The sequence below is a fragment of the Canis lupus genome, chromosome 11 (genome assembly GCF_003254725.2).
Source record: "Canis lupus dingo isolate Sandy chromosome 11, ASM325472v2, whole genome shotgun sequence".
NCBI classification, from domain to species: Eukaryota; Metazoa; Chordata; class Mammalia; order Carnivora; family Canidae; genus Canis; species Canis lupus.
The window spans coordinates 3,686,726-3,700,493 of NC_064253.1; the positions used below are offsets into that span (position 1 = coordinate 3,686,726).

The 13,768-nt window shown below is 37.1% G+C and overlaps 1 protein-coding gene across 4 annotated transcripts in view; it reads left to right on the forward strand.

Annotated features, from left to right (window-relative positions):
* Nucleotides 1-13,768, forward strand: part of YTHDC2 (YTH domain containing 2) — a 78,188-nt gene that overhangs the window by 14,588 nt on the left and 49,832 nt on the right. For all 4 annotated transcript variants that reach the window (XM_035696886.2, XM_049115964.1, XM_025446603.3 and 1 more), the window contains exons 5-10: nucleotides 1,667-1,833; nucleotides 2,578-2,680; nucleotides 4,004-4,160; nucleotides 7,264-7,371; nucleotides 8,925-9,073; nucleotides 11,021-11,156. In XM_035696886.2, the coding sequence (XP_035552779.1) occupies nucleotides 1,667-1,833; nucleotides 2,578-2,680; nucleotides 4,004-4,160; nucleotides 7,264-7,371; nucleotides 8,925-9,073; nucleotides 11,021-11,156 (820 nt within the window). The remainder of the gene's footprint in view (nucleotides 1-1,666; nucleotides 1,834-2,577; nucleotides 2,681-4,003; nucleotides 4,161-7,263; nucleotides 7,372-8,924; nucleotides 9,074-11,020; nucleotides 11,157-13,768) is intronic.

Below are 13,768 nucleotides of genomic sequence, written 5' to 3' on the forward strand. Positions count from 1 at the left end.
TCTTCATTGGTAGAAGTATAAATTGTTTTGGAGGGCAGTTTGATAATATTTCTGTCCAAATTAAATTTATATACTCTTTGATCTGATGTATATATATGATACATATATATATATGTCATATATATTTTTTTTGCAAAAATCTGTGAAGATAGGTATTCATTGTAGCACTTTTAAAAAAAAAGATTTTATTTATTTATTCATGAGAGACAGAGAGAGAGAGGAAGAGACATAGGCAGAGAGAGAAGCAGGCTTCATGCAGGGAGCCCCATGCGAGACTCCAGGATCACGCCCTGGGCTGAGGGAAGCACTCAATCCCTGAGCCACCCAGGCATCCCTTTTGTAGAACTTTTTTTTTGCTAATATAACAACCTTTTTTTCTTAAAAAAAAAGTTTTTTTTATTGGAGTTCAAATTGCCAACATATAGCATAACACCCAGTGCTCATCCCACATGTAGCACTTTTTAAAATAGCAAACAGTAGCATCAAGAATAACCGGAAAAGCTGGAGATTACTTATTTAATGTGATATTTGTTAAATTATAGCACATCTATAGGATGGAATATGCAGCAGAATGGATTAGGTAGATCTGAGTGTTAAGTGAACTCTGCAAATTATCAAAATTAAGTACAGTAATCACTTCATGTGAATAAAAACTGTTTATATATCAAATATTCTAGATTGTGTAAACACTTTTTCCCTGAAAGAGTTAATAAGAAATAGTAGTTACTTTTTTGAAAAGTATTGGTAGTCATAGAGTGGGAAAGATTTACTTTTTCTTTTAAGTCCTCCTGACCTGTTTGAATTGAATATAGAAAGTTTTCTACAGTCCTAATATTAGGCTTTTTGTTTTCTTTATGTTTTTCACTATTTCAAAAATTCCAGTGGAGTTATCATTGTTGTTTCATTGGTTTTATAGACTAATTTGGGAAGAATTGACATTTTTGCATTGTTGATTATTTCCACTCAAGATTTCTTTGTTCAGTTTATATTTTTTAGTTGTAATTTATAGTCTTCTTTGTGTAAGCCTTAACTATTTCTTTTTTTCTTTTTTTTTTTAATTTTTATTTATGATAGTCACACAGAGAGAGAGAGAGAGGCAGAGACATAGGCAGAGGGAGAAGCAGGCTCCATGCACCAGGAGCCTGACGTGGGATTCGATCCCGGGTCTCCAGGATCGCGCCCTGGGCCAAAGGCAGGCGCCAAACCACTGTGCCACCCAGGGATCCCGCCTTAACTATTTCTATATGAATTTTTTCCCCTTATTTTATCTTAGAGTAAGAGGGTGGGGGAGGGGCAGAGAGGGAGAGAATTTAAGCAGGTTCCACCCTCACAGTGGAGCCAGACAATGGTGCTTGATCTCATAACCCTGTGATCATGACCTGAGCCAAAATCAAGAGTTGAATGCTTAGCCAACTGAGCCACCCAGGTGCCCTGTATATGAATTTGTTTTTAATATTTTAGTTTCTTTTGTGAATGAGATCTTTTAAAATTGCATTTCCTTGTTGACTGTTAGAAGTTACGTGAAAGTTGTTGATTTTATGATTATTTTGTGGTAGAACATGTCTCAGAACTTTTTTAGTTCCCATAGTTTTTCCATTGTGGTTGACTTGGACCTTCTGGGTGTATAATCATCTCATCTGACAAGACTTTAAAACTTCCATTTCAGATTCCTCAGTTCCTTTTAGATGATTGCTTTAAAAATGGTATCCCCTGCCGTATATTTTGTACCCAGCCAAGACGGTTAGCGGCAATTGCCGTGGCTGAAAGAGTTGCTGCAGAGAGAAGGGAAAGAATTGGTCAAACAATTGGATATCAGATCCGATTAGAAAGCAGGTAATGCTGGTTCTCCTGTAGCCTATCTTTGATTGTTCTTTGAAAAGACTGATGTTTATATTGCACTAAATACGGAGAATATTAGTTGAAAATTTGATGATTATTTTACTCTAGGTAAGTCTTTGATAAGATATTGAGGTCATGATTGAACTTAGTACAGTTTTTGAATACATAGTAGAAAGAGTTGGGCCATAGATAGAAATCCTATTTCATAGTTTTTGATCAAATACAAGTTATTTCACCTTGTTGAACCTCGGTTTTCTCATCTATAAAATGGGGCCAATAAAAGCAGCTAGAGCCCAGGTTTGATGTGATGTTTATAGTAAATAAATGGTAATAACTGAATTGATTATTAGTGGTGGTACTAGTAGTACTTTCTTAATAGTAGTACTGTTTCTTTGCTCTCTATAATTTGCATGTAGTAATTCAAAAAGCTGTTCATTTATGATACACTTTTTTCAAGCAAAAGGTGTTCAGGGTTTTTTAAAAAAAATCTATTTATGATTTCTTAACAAAATAATGACTTAATTATTAAAGGGCTGTTAGTAATAAAAATCTTTTACAAGGTTGTCAGGTATGAAATATATATTTCACATGACTTGGGTCATAAAGCATACATACCAGTTCACCACTATATTAGTAACTTTAACCTTTATTAAAGTATGTATGAGACTAACATTTAATGTGATCATGTTTTCATTACATATAAGAGTTGTAATTGTGTTCTTTAATTTTTTTAAAAAGGGTTTCTCCAAAGACACTTCTGACATTTTGCACTAACGGGGTTTTACTTCGTACATTGATGGCAGGAGATAGTACATTGTCTACTGTGACACATGTTATTGTGGTAAGAATATTGCTGAGTTTACCATATACAATTCAGATTGCTTAAAACTTTGAATATGTAATGAGATTTTTGGGATAGGATGTGCATGAGAACCAATTTTTTTGAACAGCTATTATAATTAAGTTACTTTTTATTGCCTATAATTATTATAAATACTTGTGTTAAGTAGAGATATTTTTACTATGAGGTTTTATAACGGCAAATAAAGAAAGTAAGTAAGTTTTCTAAAAGTGATTTTTATATGGGAAAATGATACATGTACTTAGTGTTCCCCAGAACGGTGAAAGTTTTCTTTTTCCTCTGTGCTTAGTCATCTGATTCCTCCTTTAGCTAATATGTATTTCCCAGTCTTAGGGGTACACTTTATAGTCATTTTTAAATTTTATTTTTATTTTTAGTTTTTTTTTTTTTTAAGATTTTATTTATTTGAGAGAGAGAGAGAGAGAGAGAGAGAGAAAGAGCAGGGGTAGGAAGAGAAGTAGACTCCTTGCTGAGCATGGAACACAGTGTTGGGGCTGGAGCCCGATATGGGGCTGGATCCCAGAACCCTGGGATTATCACCTGAGCCGAAGGCTGACACTGAACCAACTGAGCCACCCAGGCACCTAATATAGTCATTTAACTTCATAGTTAAGCTGCTCAATTAGGTAGCTGCTGATGAAGTAGATGAATTACCACCTCATTAAAAAATTCTAAGGTTTTATCCAGTTAGTGTCAGAAAAGAATTAGATTAAGTTGTATAAGCTTGCAATAAGCGGCTTTTGGAAACGTACTACTTCTGTGCATTCAAACCAAAGGGTGCACCTGTACTCTGATGTTAACTGAAACATATGTGTTTTTAAGGATTTTATTTATTTATTTGACAGAGAGAGTGAGTACACAAGCAGGGGGTGCAGCAGGCAGAAGGAGAGGGAGAGGCACAGGCTGATCAAGAAGCCTGATGTGTGGCTCAATTCCAAGACCCTGGGATCATGACCTGAGCTGAAGGCAGACACTTAACTGACTGAGACACCCAGGCGCCCCTAACTGAAGCATATTTAAATAAATTTTATATTTATTAAAAGTACATTAAATTAGACTCCATTAATTCAGAATTGGTTGTAGTTTGTGTGTCTTTTATCTTGTCTAAGAAGCAGTGTTCTGTTACCCACAGTGAGTTGTTAATGTCTGATAGTTTCTGAATTGTCCATAATACAAAATTTTCATGAGTCCTGACTGGCCTTGTTCACATTTAATTAGTAGAAAACCTAGCAGCTCCATAATTTTAAAGACTTAGTCATCCATGTTTTAACCATTCCATCATTTTATTTTTGTTCACTACAGGATGAAGTACATGAAAGGGATCGATTTAGTGACTTTTTACTTACAAAGTTGAGAGATCTGTTGCAAAAGCACCCAACTTTGAAACTTATTCTTTCTAGTGCTGCCTTGGATGTGAATCTTTTTATAAGATATTTTGGAAGTTGTCCAGTGATATATAGTAAGTTAAATGATCAGATTTCTTTTAGGATTTTTATGAAAGTATACTTTTTGGCATGATTATATTTACTGTAATTGGAATTGGGGAATGTTCTGAAGTAGAATGTCTGAAAACTTTGTTTTCTGTGTGGTATGCCTCATCATTCATTTCTCTGTATTTTCATCTTTTCCTTTTCCATCCATACTTTTTGGTATTATGTTGTGAGGACAGTTCTTCAGTTGTAAAAGAAAATGTGCTTTATTTTCATTTCCATAGCCTCCTTTATTTTATTATTTATTTATATATTTTTTAATAGACATGCTGCAATTTTATTTTTAAGATACTACTTATTTTAAAGAGCGAACGAGAGAGAGCACAAGCAGGGCAGAGAGAGGGAAGAAGCAGACTCCCCCCTGAGCAGGGAGCCCCACGGGTTTGATCCCAGGGCTCCGAGATTATGACCTGAGCCAAAGGCAGATGCTTAACCAACTGAGCCACCCAGGTGTCCCTCATGTCTTCCTTTTTTTTTTTTTTTTTAATTTTTTAATTTTTTATTTTTATTTATTTATGATAGTCACACACAGAGAGAAAGAGAGAGGCAGAGACATAGGCAGAGGGAGAAGCAGGCTCCATGCACCGGGAGCCCGACGTGGGATTCGATCCCGAATCTCCAGGATCGCGCCCTGGGCCAAAGGCAGGCGCCGAACCGCTGCGCCACCCAGGGATCCCCATGTCTTCCTTTAATTCTGTCTTACAGCTTCCTTTTTTTTTTTTTTTTTTAAAGATTTTTAAAATTTATTCATGAGAGACATAGAGAGAGACGCAGAGACATAGGTGGAGGGGGAAGCGGGCTCCCTGCAGGGAACCGGATATAGGATTCCATCCTGGAACTCTGGGATCATGTCCTGAGCCAAAGGCAGACAGACTCTCAACTGCTGAGCCACTCAGGCGTCCCTACAGCTTCCCCTTTGTTGCTAGACTCCTTGAAACAGTAGTCTACACGCCTATGTTTAACTTCCTGTGTACTTTTGAATAGACTGCCACTTAACTTTTGTCCTGACCTTTAATCCAAACTGGTTTTGCCACCAGTGTTTAAAAAAAAATTATTACATTTCTCTTTAAAAATTGAAAAAGTTGTATATGTTTAGCTCAATGATAGAGTATAAATATATATGGAGAGAGGTTCAAAATTGCCCCATCCTCTTTACATTTTATGTTCTACTTTCCTGATAGGATTACTTGATTTTAAAGCCACTTGCATATTCTTTCTCACACCGTCCATGTTCATACTACATATGAAAACACATACTTATACATGAGGTGTACAGAAATTGGTTTTACGGTAATGAGCACATGCCTTATACATTATTTTGCAATTTGCTTTATTTATATAACAGTACATCATGGAAAATTCTGTAGTGTATTAGCTGTAACTATAGTTCATCATCATCATTTTTTTTGATGTAGTTCATTATTTTAGGCAGCTGTTTTAATATTTCATAATATGAATGTACCAAGATTTATTTAACCATTTATATCTTTGGACACTCAGATTGGTTTCAGACTTTCCTTTTCCACCACCATAAACAGTGTTGTAATAAACATCCTTGTGTATATATCCTTATATACTGGCACTCTTATTTCTAGAAAGAGATTTCTGAAAGTAAAATTATTGAGGAAAAAGAGTGTATCTGTTTTTAATTTTTTATTTATTTATTTATTTATGATAGTCACAGAGAGAGAGAGAGAGAGGCAGAGACACAGGCAGAGGGAGAAGCAGGCTCCATGCACCGAGAGCCCGATGTGGGATTCGATCCCGGGTCTCCAGGATCGCGCCCTGGGCCAAAGGCAGGCGCCAAACCGCTGCGCCACCCAGGGATCCCTGTTTTTAATTTTAACAGATTTTGCCACTGTACTTTTTCAAAGAGCTGAAATGATTTATATATATTTCTATAGTGTATGGGGCTGTTCATTTGTGTATTCTTACCAGTATTGTTTGAAGCTGATTTAATTGCCAAGCCTACTATTTAAATTTTACACAAAAATCTGAAATTTTCTCTATATTTCATGGTTGGCCCCCTTTTTGGGTGTGTATGAAATGCTTGCATCCCATAATTTGACAACACTGCCTCCTACTTTTTATGTTCTGCATTAGAGCCTATATTTTAATGGTCTCTTTTATATATATGCTTATATATTGGTGTTTTATGGTCTTCTCTTGATCCATTTTTTTCCCTCTTCCTTTCTTTCCCTTCTTTTTTTTTTTTCCTCTTTGTTCCTTCTCTGTGTTGTACTCTACTAGGTACTGGAGAGGCACATGTAGTTTCCCTGAAAGCTCTCATTTATGTCCTTGGCTTCTGCTTTCTTTTTTATACTCATGACTCCTGAATCTTTATTTCCAATTCAAACTGTTCTCCAGAGCTTTGGGCTTAGATGTCATATAAGCAGCTCATTTCTGATATGTCCCAAGCTAAATATTTAATCTCTTCTACAAAATCTACTCATGTGTTGCCCATTTTAATTAATCATACCATCAACCTAGTCACCTAAGTCACAAACCTATCTTTCTTTTTATAATGTTCTTGGATGATAAGATACATAAGGCAGCTGTGCTTCTGCTTATGATTCATATTTCTGGTGCCTAGCCTGATGGCAAACACATGATAAGTAAGTACACACTGGAAAAAACAAGCAAATGAACAGTCTGTAACATAAGAGTTGGAATCATATTTATTTATTTATTTATTTATTTATTTATTTATTTTTAATTTTTATTTATTTATGATAGTCACACAGAGAGAGAGAGAGAGAGAGGCAGAGACATAGGCAGAGGGAGAAACAGGCTCCATGCACCGGGAGCCCGACATGGGATTCGATCCTGGGTCTCCAGGATCACACCCTGGGCCAAAGGCAGGCGCTAAACCACTGCGCCACCCAGGGATCCCGAGTTGGAATCATATTTAAAGGACAATATGATGAGGATAATTTGCCTTCTGGAATTGCTTTTGGATTTTATACTCAGGTTCATTAACTCATTCAGATCCATTACGTCATGGTATTTGTTTTATTTTTTTATGTGCATTGTCTCTAAGATGCAAATTGACTCTTTATTCCTATTATTTAGTACAGGGAAGACCATTTGAAGTAAAAGAAATGTTTCTGGAAGACATCTTAAGAACTACTGGGTACACAAACAAAGAAATGTTAAAATACAAAAAGGAAAAACAACGAGGTAAGCTTTTTATCAAACAAATATAAAAGATAACTGAGTTTTTGGAGTCTTATACTATGGAGGTACAAGGACACTTGAAAGTGTTTTTCCTTTGTATATAATTGTATAATATTATATTAGAATTCTGTCTTAAGCATACTCTTTACATTGTGGTTTATGCCCATAAATTATAATCTATAGCGAGGAATTGAAAGTGGATGCCAGAGTTGAGGAGGAGTGTGTCTGTCTCCAAAGATGCAACAACCACTGTTATAAGGAGGCAGAAGAGTATGTGCTGCTGCATATATAATATGCCACATGTGATAACAGTGTGGTATGCCCCAGCATAGCCCCAGAGTGGGGAGTGAGTGGGGAGAATTGAAAAGGGTAGCATGTAATAACAGGCTCATCTTTGATACAAATGTCAAGTCTTCGGATCTTGATTTTTTTTTTTTTTTTTTTTTAGAGAGAGTGAAAAGAGTGAATGCAAGTGGTGGGGAGGGGCAGAGGAAGAGGCAGAGAGAGAATCCCAAGCAGTCTCCATGCTAGGTGTGGGGCTAGATCTTGTGACCCTGAGATCATGACCTGAGCCCATAGCAAGAGTTGGACACTTAAACAATTGAACCACCCATGGACCCCTCAAATCTTGATTTGTTAATGACTTATATCTGTACTTAGAATTTAGCATTATTTGCCCATTAATACATCCCTTATCATGACTTACACTATATCTCAGCTTTTGAGTTAGGATGAGATTCTGTTTTGCTGACTTTTCACTACATTATTCATGGTAGAAGATTTGGTGGCTTCAAGCTTTGATTCCTTTGTTTAGTCTGTGTGACCTTGGACGAATATCTTAAGTTCTTTGGATTCTCTACTTGAAGAAAAGCAGTTAGCAATGCCTATTTCACAGTGCAGTGCTGAAGTACAAATAGTATGCACATCGTAAAACTAGTAGATCTCTAAACTTCTGAAGGTGAAAATGGTATATAACTTTTATCTCCAACAACTGGCATGGTGGCAGAAGTTCAATACATGGTTCTCTACAAAGTGCTCTATAAAAATTAGTCATTGATTTAAACATTGTTTATTGTATGGCTAAAATACTATTCTTTGAATTTGGACTTAGAAGAAACTTCTCACTAATAACAAGAAATAGATGACGTTTTTAAGCAGTTTCATGTGTCCTTAAGGTTCAACACAATACATTTTACTGAATGTTTCTCATTAATGTGTTTTGAAAAAGTAACTTCACAATAAGGCCAACTTTTTTTTTTTTAAGATTTTATTTATTTATTCATGAGAGACGCAGGGAGAGAGAGAGGCAGAGACAGGCAGAGGGAGAAGCAGGCTCCACTCAGGGAGCCAGTCACGGGACTCGATCCTGGGAACGAGTCCTGAGTCCCCAGGATCATGCCCCAGGTTGAAGGCAGAGGTAAACTGCTGAGCCACCTGGGCTGACAATAAGGCCAACTTTTAAATATTTTCAGATTCACTTAATTTTCTTAAAGGAATATATTCCCTAAAGTGAAGGATTTTCTTACTTTTTTTTTTTTTTTTTGTTATTAATTTAGAAGAGAAACAACAAAGCACCCTTACGGAATGGTATTCAGCTCAAGAGAATACTTTCAAGCCTGAATCTCAGAGGCAGAGAACTGTTCCAAATGTGACTGAAGAGTATGATTTATTGGATGATGGCGGTGATGCTGTCTTCAGTCAGTTGGTAAGACCTCATTGGTTTCACAATGATATTTTGAGTGAAAAACGTACTTTTAAAGAACATGTTATGAGATTATAATTGTTACTGTATTATTTACAGTGTAATTCTCTTAGTTTATCTTAGGCTACAACATATTTTTCAGAACAACTTTGTAATGTACCTTTTTTGGGATAGATAATGCAGCATCTTTTACTGTTTTCTTCTCAGTTTAAATTATTTCAATATTTTCTCTAAATTTTTTGGAGAGGATAGTTTATAGATCTTATGCATATTTATTATTATTGCCTGATATTTTCTCATCTCAAAAGTTTAAGAACCTGTGAGCTAAACAATGTAAGATAAACTCAAAGGAAATCAAGAAAATACTGTTGATATTAGAGCACATAACCATGGGATGCCTGGGTGGCTCAGCGGTTGAGCGCCTGCCTTTGGCCCAGGGTGTGATCCTGGAGTCCCGGGATCGAGTTCCATGTCGGGCTCCCCGCATGGAGCCTGCTTCTCCCTCTGCCTATGTCTCTGCCTCTCTCTGTGTCTCTCATGAATAAATAAATAAAATAAAAAAAAATAGAGCACATAATCAATACTGGTGTCATTTCTACCACTAACCAGCTGTGTGACTTGATAAAGTCAGTTCACCATACACCTCAGTCTCTTCTTTGCTCCTTTTCTTTTTTTCTATTTTGTCAGAGAATCTTTTACAAATGAAATGTGCCGTAGAAGCCATGCTTGTTCATCCTCAGTGTCCACCTCCATCCCTAGTTGGGGCCTCTGCTACCTTGGGTTTCATGGAACCCGTTTGAAAAGTGGAACTAGCTGGTTGCCTAGGTTCCTTCTGGTCTTTAATTCTGGTTTATAATTTTTTTTAAAAGATTTTATTTATTTATTCATGAGAGACCAGAGAGAGAGGCAGAGACATAGGCAGAGGGAGAAGCAGGCTCCATGCAGGAAGCCTGATACAGGATTCGATCCTGGGACTCCAGGATCATGCCCTGAGCCAAAGGCAGATGCTCAACTACTGAGCCACCCAGGTATCTCTGGTCTAGAATTCTTTAAAAGGCATCAGTGATTAGTCTGATGCAAAATATTGCTGCGCTTGTGCACTTTTTAGAAAATTTAACAGTTTTGAGCATGAAAAAGTACATAAACAGATATGGTTAGAGTTCTAATGCATCCAAATAAACTATACATGTTTTCAAAAATGCTTTTGAAGAATATTTAAAAGTTGTTTTATAGTATGGGGAACATCATTTGGTTCATTGAACAGCATTTTGACTGTTAGTGTTTCTTATGCCTGGCTGTACATGAGCATCACCTCAGGAACTTTTAAGGCCCTATGGAATCTGGTCTCCATCAGTAGAGGTTCTTTTTTTTTTTTTTTTTTTTTTTTTTTAAGATTTTATTTATTTAATCATGAGAGACCCAGAGAGAGAGACATAGGCAGAGGGAGAAGGAGGCTCTCTTGCAAGGAGCTTGATGTGGGACTCGATCCCAGACCCTGGGATCATGCCCTGAGCCGAAGGCAGACATTCAATCACTGAGCCACCTAGGCGTCCCAATCAGCAGAAATTCTAATGAATTTGCTCTGGGGTGGGACCTGGCATAAGTGTTGAAAAACACAAGTGATGGTCCCTCTGATGTGCAGCTAGGAGTGAGAACTACTGCTGTACAGGTATATTTAGCAGCCTTCTGCCAGAGCACATTTGGTTAATATTTTGACCGAATCATACTCCTTTGTTTATAAACGCATTTTCAGATAAGAGATAGATATAACAAGATACCATATTGTAAGTGGAGTGTTCATGTTGAGATGAGAGACTTTTATGTCAAAGCCTGTGCTATAAAATATGGTTAGTAGTTTTTGTGGTTATTATGGTTATCTCACATTCTTTGCACATAAAGGTTAAGCTGTCATGTAATTTATACTCTTTGCTTTTTTTTTTTTTTTTAAAGACAGAAAAAGATGTGAATTGTCTTGAGCCATGGTTAATAAAGGAAATGGATGCTTGTCTCTCTGACATATGGCTGCATAAAGATGTTGATGCCTTTGCTCAGGTCTTTCATCTTATTTTAACTGAAAATGTTAGTGGTACGTGTAATTTCTTAGAACATATTTTTATTACACTTATGGTTATTTATGGGGGAAGTATAGTTTAATTCAAAGTATATTTACATTTTTTGTTCATAACCAATAATTTGTTCTTTTGGAGTATTTATTTCAAATGGATAAATTAGGATCTTATTAGTATAGTAGAATAAGTAAATATTGTGTTAAATTGGGGATTTTTTTTTTTAAGTAAGTTCTACACTCAACATGGGGCTTGAACTCATGACCCTGAGGTCGAGTTCTGTGCTCTACTGACTAAGTCAGCTAGGTGCCCCTAAATCTAGTGATTCTTAATCCAGTTGTCTCCAGAGGGTTATATGGGGTCTGTGAATATATGACAGTTATGTGGAAAAGTATTTTTATGTATATGTCTTGTGCATATAAATATATTCCCCTTTCCTCCCAAGGGAATATCTTGGAGTTTGAAGAAATTTGTGATTTTAAAAAAGGAAGGAAAAGAAAGGTTGATAACTTTGCTCTAGATTTTATATTTAGTATGTGGAGAATTTCAGCGTAACTTTAGTTATGTAATAAGCTCAAGTACTAATTCACGTGCATATGCTTTATGTCATGTGATATGTTTTCACTAATGACATACTCTAATTTTATTAGTTGATTATAGTGGATTTTGGTAACCAAAGGTCAGTTTCAGATCCCTGAGGCTTGTAGGCAGAAGACAGAATGAAAGACCACAGAAGGTCAGTACTGAAAAGGATTTGTACTGAAAAGGATTTAGATGTCAGCTAGTTTATCCCCTCACTTAAATTTCTCAGCATTATTATTATAATTATTATTGACCATTCCTTTCTTGAAACATTTTCTTTAATTAACCTCTCATATTCCACGCTTGAATTATTTTCTTCTTTCTCATCTCCCCAGTTGGAACTTCTTGGATTCTTTGGCACAATTTTCCCCTTTTTTTCTTGACCTCTAAATATGGAATAGCCCAGGCCTCAATTGCTACGTGTGTTGCTTTTCTTTACACTTACTCCTTACGTGGATCTCATCTAGTCATAGTTTTCAATACTTGTTTAAAACGACTCCTAATTTTACTGTTCTAGTCCTGACCTCCCTGCTGACTTGAGTCACCTGCCTGATCACTTTGACATCTCCCACTGGATGTATATTAGGGGAATAAAACTAGATATGCCCCAAACAAACCTTCTCACTTCCCTCCCAACCTGCCTTTTTCTTAGTGTTTCCTTAGCGTTCATAATCAGTAGTAAACTTCTTTAAAAATGATGTGCTTGACCATCACAGGTCTCCTGAAACTGAATTTTCACCTAGTTACTGAGGCAACAAAATATAAAGTCATTTTTAAAAAGATTTTATTTATTTAGTTAAGAGAGAGAGAGAGTGCAAGAGCACAAGCAGAGGGGAGGAGCAGAGGGAGAGGGAGGAGCCGAGGGAGAAGGAGAAGCTGGCTCCTCGCTGAGCAGCAAGGCTGGCGAGGGGTTCAATCCCAGGACCCCAGGATCATGACCTGAGCCAAAGGCAGACACTAAACTGACTAAAGCCACCCAGGCACCCCATAAAGTCATTCTTTTTTTTTTTTTTTTTTAAAGATTTTATTTATTTATTCATGAAAGACACAGAGAGAGGTAGAATCATAGGCAGAGGGAGGAAAAGCAGGCTCCATGCAGGAGGATCCTGATGTGGCACTTGATTGCGGAACTCCGGAATCATGTCCTGAGCCAAAGGCAGACGCTCAACTACTGAGCCACCCAGGTATCCCGTCATAAAGTCATTCTTTTTTTTTCTTTTTTTTTTTTAAATTTTTATTTATTTATGATAGTCACACACAGAGAGAGAGAGAGAGAGGCAGAGACACAGGCAGAGGGAGAGAAGCAGGCTCCATGCACTGGGAGCCCGACATGGGATTCGATCCCGGGTCTCCAGGATCGCACCCTGGGCCAAAGGCAGGCGCCAAACCGCTGCGCCACCCAGGGATCCCATAAAGTCATTCTTGATTTTGTTTTCATACTCCACATATAATCCATTTGCAAGTCTGATAGTTTTACCTTCTAAATAAATCCCAAGTCAGACCCAGTCTCCCTTCCTTACTGCTGCCACTCCAGTCCGGGCCAACAGTTTTTTCCCGGGGATGATTGCAGTAGCCTATTAACTACATTTATTCTTATGTTCTCATAGTGTATTCTCCAGGGAACGATCAGATTGGTCCTTTAAAAGAAACAAACAAACAAACAACTGGATAATGTTGCTTCCCCTCTTTCCACTCTCTGATGGCTTTCACTTACACTTTGAATAAAAATCAGAGTTCTTTCCCTGTGGGGTCTCTAACTGCCTTTTTGATCTCATCTTCTACTACTCTGTACCATTTGCCACCATTACCTTCTTGCTCTTCACATATCAGCACATTCCGATCTTGGAGTCTTTGCTTTTGTTGTTTCCTGTGCCTGGAATGCCGTCCCCACAAAATGATCCTCTGGCCCAACATCTACTTCATGTAGGTTTCTGCCTAGATCTTGTCTTCTCAGGAAGGCCTCTTTGGGGTCATTTTACTGAAGTTGTGCCCTTTACTCACTCTTTCTCCATACCCCACTGTATTATTCACTATTGTACTTTCATTACTT